The 5,596-nt window shown below is 40.7% G+C and overlaps 1 protein-coding gene across 1 annotated transcript in view; it reads right to left on the reverse strand.

Moving 5' to 3' along the window:
* Positions 1–5,596, reverse strand: part of LOC116672632 (diamine acetyltransferase 1) — a 9,556-nt gene that overhangs the window by 1,188 nt on the left and 2,772 nt on the right. The window contains exons 3-6 of the mRNA XM_032504562.1: positions 5,203–5,283; positions 2,513–2,614; positions 2,387–2,427; positions 1–204 (exon numbers count right to left, since the gene is read on the reverse strand). The exon at positions 1–204 is cut by the window's left edge and continues 1,188 nt beyond it. Coding sequence (XP_032360453.1) covers positions 28–204; positions 2,387–2,427; positions 2,513–2,614; positions 5,203–5,283 — 401 coding nt within the window. The 3' untranslated portion in view covers positions 1–27. The remainder of the gene's footprint in view (positions 205–2,386; positions 2,428–2,512; positions 2,615–5,202; positions 5,284–5,596) is intronic.

The following is a 5,596-nucleotide window of genomic DNA, read 5'->3' on the forward strand; positions in this document are numbered from 1 at the left end:
CCCCTCCGGTGGCGAGCCGGACCGCCGTCACTCCTCGGCCGGGGTGCTCATCTTGACCAGGCTGTTCTTGTCGAACCTGAAGAGCCTCCAGCCCTCCTCCTGAGACAGGTCCTCGGCGCCGCGCCGCTTGTAGAACTGGACGGACGGCTCGTTGTTCTCCGCCACCACGAACATCATGCCGGTGCAGCGCGTCTTCATCGCCAGCTGGAACACAGACCAGGGTCTCGGTCAGTGGGGGACTCGTCATTAAAAGATTCAGGACTCACTAGTAAGTCTGAGTATTGTTTAGATTTTAACCCTCATGTTGTCCTCATGTTGTCCTCATGTTGTCCTCATGTTGTCCTTATATCAAGTGTTCTTTCAATTCCCCAAAATAACATGATGATTCCAACGCTCTTTGCCAAGTACAAATCTCTACTTTCATTATTTTGGGTCTTATTTATTTATAGATTGTAAAACAATGGAAGTGTTGTTGAAATAGTTTGAGTAAAAGTTGACAATTCCAGTCTGTGATTATCATCAACATCCATTCCTTTAATTTAGTCTCAATAATTCCTAATTTCTGCTTTCTAACTCAAACATTAGGTAGAATTCCTATAAATGAGGTTTATTGACCATAAATTCCAAAAATAACTGTAAAACTAAAGTTAATAAGTTAGTGTTACGTAGTGTTAAATGTCAAAGTGTCAAGTGTTAAAAGGGGACAAAAAACAAAAAGTATTTTGACAGGAAGACAACACAAGGGTTAACTAGCCTGGATACCAGCCGAACTTAGCCCCGCCCACAACACCTGACTACGACCACGTCAGGCGAAATTTCAACATTTCAGATTCTAATTCCGGTTGTTAGCGATTCTTCGAGGGTGGAGTTGAAACGGGTCACATGAAGGGTGGGACTCACCAGATCCGATATCATCACAATACTACTGCGATTTTAAAAATATTTCAATATTCTGTGATATACTAAAGTGTATTACCTCATTTCCCAGCTTCAAATTCCCCCCCCCCCCCCAATTTCAAATTCTGTCCCCAAAACGGAAACTTTGTCAACATCCGTTTCATCTAAAGATGAAATTTCTTCTACTTTCTTCATCTCACTTTAAATTTTATTACTGCAAAAAAAAAGGGACAAACTGACTTGAAAGAAAATATCAGAAAACTGCACTTTAAAAGTAACTAACTCTTTTTGTTGCTGCCTCGTGTTTACGTCAATATTTATTTTATTCAATAAAAGAAAAGGTGGAAATGATTTCCTTTTGTTTTTTTCCCGTTTGTTGCATTCATGGAGAAGACTAAAAGCACGTGAGCTCATGTTTTCCTCACATCGTGCGGCCGTAGTAGCGAGCGGACACCAGCGACGTCTGATCGTTTCCGTACAGTCTGGTGCATTTTTGACGTCTTCAAAATGTTGTTTTGCGCCGAATTTTGGCTCCAGACGGTCCACTCTTTACATAAAAGCATTTAATGTGACGTCAGAGAAACTCCACGGCGAGTCTGAGATTGCCGGGTCAACGCCTACAGCCGCCAAACTGCACACCACCCGGTAATAAAGCTCGCTTTCTGCTGAATAAAAAGCATCAAACGGAGGGATTTGCTCTTCTAAAATAAAGCCTTTGAAAGCTAAAATGATACAAAAGGCTGAAAGATTTGGATTGTTCTCTCTTCACTGGGTTTTCTGTTTCATTGATTAAAATCTTTGAAAGAAAGAGTCATTAAAGCGACTTCTTTCATTGCAGTACGGGGCGTACACCACATGATTTACAGCTTTGATCCAATCAATTATCTGCGTACTGAGTCACTGGGATGAGTCGCTGAGTCTCAACTACAACCGATTATTTTTACATTCAACTGTCAAACGTCGAGCTTTCAACAACATCTTGTCACCTTCCAAAGTGCTTAAAGGCCGTTTTATGCTTCTGCGTCAAATCAATGGATCTTGTGCGTTTAGCCGTATGAAAGTTGATTCCCCGCTTCATTTCTCTACTCGTTTTCTCCCAAAAATAGAGTCCGATACACATGACTTTTAAGTTCTACCTGCGCTATAGTGTCCTGCTGCTTTATCAGGCTCCAACGCTGGGAGTGTCACACACTGTCTTGACATTTTATTTTCACGTTTGTGCTTTTAGACACATTTATATGTTACTTCCACTTGCGCTCCCTTTTGGTTTTACAAGCTATCTTCCTATTAAGCCGTTAACTTTACGTTTTGTTACGTTTCCCGGGGGAAACGTGTCAATGGGCACAACAGCAGACCGGTTTGAGTCGCTGACCCAGTCTAAGATGAGCGTAGGGATTCAGGGGTCTGGAATCGGGCGAATAACGACCCCGTTTAGTCATTTCCTCTGTTGTGACACCGAGCTTTGCAAAAAAAAAAAAAACATACTCACATCACTGATGTGGCGCAGGAGCTCCGAGCCGATGCCCAGTCCTGGGGAGACACGAGAGACGACTCGTTAATAAAGAAGCGGCTCATTAAAAGGGGGCCTGGACCAGAGGAGTTGTGGGTTTCTCACCTCTGTACTGATCCATCACGTAGAACTCCTCCAGGTAGAGCTGCTTGCCGACCCAGGGGTCATAGGTGAAGTAGTACATGACGAACCCGACCACCTTCGGAGCTGCAGAGACACGGCGAGGACAGGGTTGAGTGGCCTGCAGCTACGTGTACTATTATATGATTTAAATCCATTTTTATCATTTATGAAGACAACACTGATCCACGTTCTTCATTTTAGATTCTAAGCAACTAATCGTTTAAGCGAGAAATGAAAATGAGAAATGTAAATCATCGTTAGTGTCCGCCCGACCACCATACCTCACCTAGAACTGGTTTCTAACCCCTCCCCCTCTTCTTTAGACTACTTCTTGTGCGGCTTCGGTGTGAATTTCCCTTCTGGACAAAGTTGTTTCAATAACTGAGAATATGCTCAAAGTAGAAAGTAACACAAATACACAAATCGGTTTTTTTGCTCGCCTCGTGTTTTAAGAACATCGGTTTGTTAATACTGAGCAGAGTTGTGAAGTAAAAGAATAATCGTCCGACTTTTAACAAAGATCTGTAATGGGAATAAATATGTAACATTTTAACCATTTAACATGTAGTCTCATGTAGTCTCATTGAGATCTGGATCTCTTTTTCCAGAGAGACTTGGGGGGAAAAAAAACTACAATCGTAGATACACACAAACTTACATTTGTTATACCACTGGAACATGCAGTATTAGTAATAAAAAAGAAGCGGCTAAGTTTTCTTCCCGTCAAAATTGAAAATCAACACTTTTGAGGCTTTTAAATCAACATTTTTAATTTTGATTTTAAATTTGTTACTTTTTTTTTAACACTTGATGCTTGTTTGTCACTTTTTTGACGTTTAACACTACGTAACACTAACTTATTAACTTTAGTTTTACAGTTATTTTTGTAATTTATGGTCAATAAACTTTATTTATAGGAAATTCTACCTAATGTTTGAGTTAGAAAAGCAGAAATTAGGAATTATTGAGACTAAAATTAAAGGAATGGATGTTGATGATAATCACAGACTGGAATATGTCAACTTTTACTCAACACTATTTCAACAACACTTCCATTTGTTTTATAATGCTATAAAATAGAATAAGACCCAAAATTAATGAAAGTAGAGATTTGTACTTGGCAAAGAGCGTTGGGATCAATCATGTTATTTTGGGGAATTAAAAACCACATTGATATAGGACAACGGGTCAATTTGACCCGAGGGTTAAGAAAACCCTCCTCAGGTGTGTCTGTAAAAGCATAAGTCCAACCCTTTAAACTGTTAAGAGATCAGAGAATGGAGCGTCACACATTTCACATGAAGCACGTAAACACCAGACCAGAATCTGAGCTTGCTCCCAGGGCAGAGGGAGCTCCTGCAGCCGGGCGTCTCGCCCCAACGGGCTCCAGTTTCTGTGTTCATCTGAAGTTGATTTTACAACAACAGGAAGCAGTGCACGCTGCATTGTGTTTAGGTTAACGCCGCCGGTCTGTGCAGATGGAGGAAGCGACACCGCCGTGCCATCCCACTCAGGGTTATTCTGGGAGGTAACGTTAGAGAAATGGTGACGTCCGCTTGGTAAATGTGAATATCTTCTAGTTGCTTCTCTCCTCTGAGACAGGAAACTGAAGGTCTTTGAGTTGTGGACAAAACAAGACATTTGAGGACGCCCTCGCTGGCTTTTTGGGAAACACTGATCATCATTTATCACCAATTTCTGACATTTAAGAGACTGAACAACTAATCCATTAACCAATAACTGTTTGTTGCAGCCGTAGAAACATACAGAATGATATCCGGATATTATGCAAGTACTACATATGCCTCTTTAAATAACACCTGTAACATCCTTAGTTTAGCTTATCTTTCTAATAATATCAGTGGTTTTGATTATTTTCATATATTTCATCAACAAAGGTGCGCCCTCTAGCTCACCCAGGAGTTGAGGGTTCAAATCCGACCTGGGGCCCTTTGCTGCGTGTTACCCCCTCTTATTATTTACTATTTACTCCTCATTCTCATCTCTAACTTATTTATTCATCCTTCCCTATTCCAGAGCTGTTCTCATTGTAATGTAATAACGTAATACAATTTATTCCAGCATCCTTTGCACTATGCTCCACATTTAAATAATAACTATCACAGTTCACTCCTGCAAACTGCACTCTTCATTGCACTATTGCCTCTATACTGTTTCTGTTTAGAGTGTGTATATATTAGTGTGTATGTATTAGTGTGTATGTATTAGTGTGTATATATTGTTTGGTTGTATGTATGTGTAAGCAACGATGTTCCAAAGAGAAATCCCTCGTATGTGTCTGCCTCGTATCTGATTTCTATCCACGGTGACTATCAAAAGGGAAAAGCCCCAAAACATTTCATCAAGAAAATACTCTACACACTTATTGACTATGAAAATAAGAGTTAGTTGCCGCCCTAAACTCAGCTTCTTTTCTTTATTACATTTAACTGCACGTTCCAGTTTCATTTTGTGCCCTTTATCACACATTGAATTAAAATGGTTAAGTCAAGAAAACTCAAACGTCACTAAGACCTACCAACTATAATTCATCAACATGTCAGTGATGTAACGTGGTGATGGGTTACTTGTTCAACATTTCCTAGTGAGGTAACTCCTGAGTGTACATTTTGTTTTTTGAGAGAAGGGGGGGGGGAAGTGCTGGCTCTTACCGTCACTGCTGGTCTCTCCTTGGATTTCAGCGATGATGCAATGGTAAAACGGGGTGTCACCAAACCCGTCCTCAAGGAGTTCTGCAGGGAAATAAAACCTTTCAGCACCGGACAAGGAATTCTTTACATTACGAGTATGTAGATTGATGGATTCTCTGCGGACGAAAGACGCTCTGGCGCGTCCAATCAATGACTGACAAAACGCCTAGTCCAAAAGCAAGATTACAAAATGTCATTACAGACATTTATCTGCCAATTTGATCATATATATATATAACATAAAATAAGACCTTTTGGAAGAGTCATTTCAGGCACCGAAACACATCATAGGTTAAGGTTTGTTGGAGATTGGCTGACACATAATGCCATATAGCTCGTAACTGGCACACTCCCC

Source organism: Etheostoma spectabile, chromosome 22, assembly GCF_008692095.1.
Source record: "Etheostoma spectabile isolate EspeVRDwgs_2016 chromosome 22, UIUC_Espe_1.0, whole genome shotgun sequence".
Classification (NCBI taxonomy): domain Eukaryota; kingdom Metazoa; phylum Chordata; class Actinopteri; order Perciformes; family Percidae; genus Etheostoma; species Etheostoma spectabile.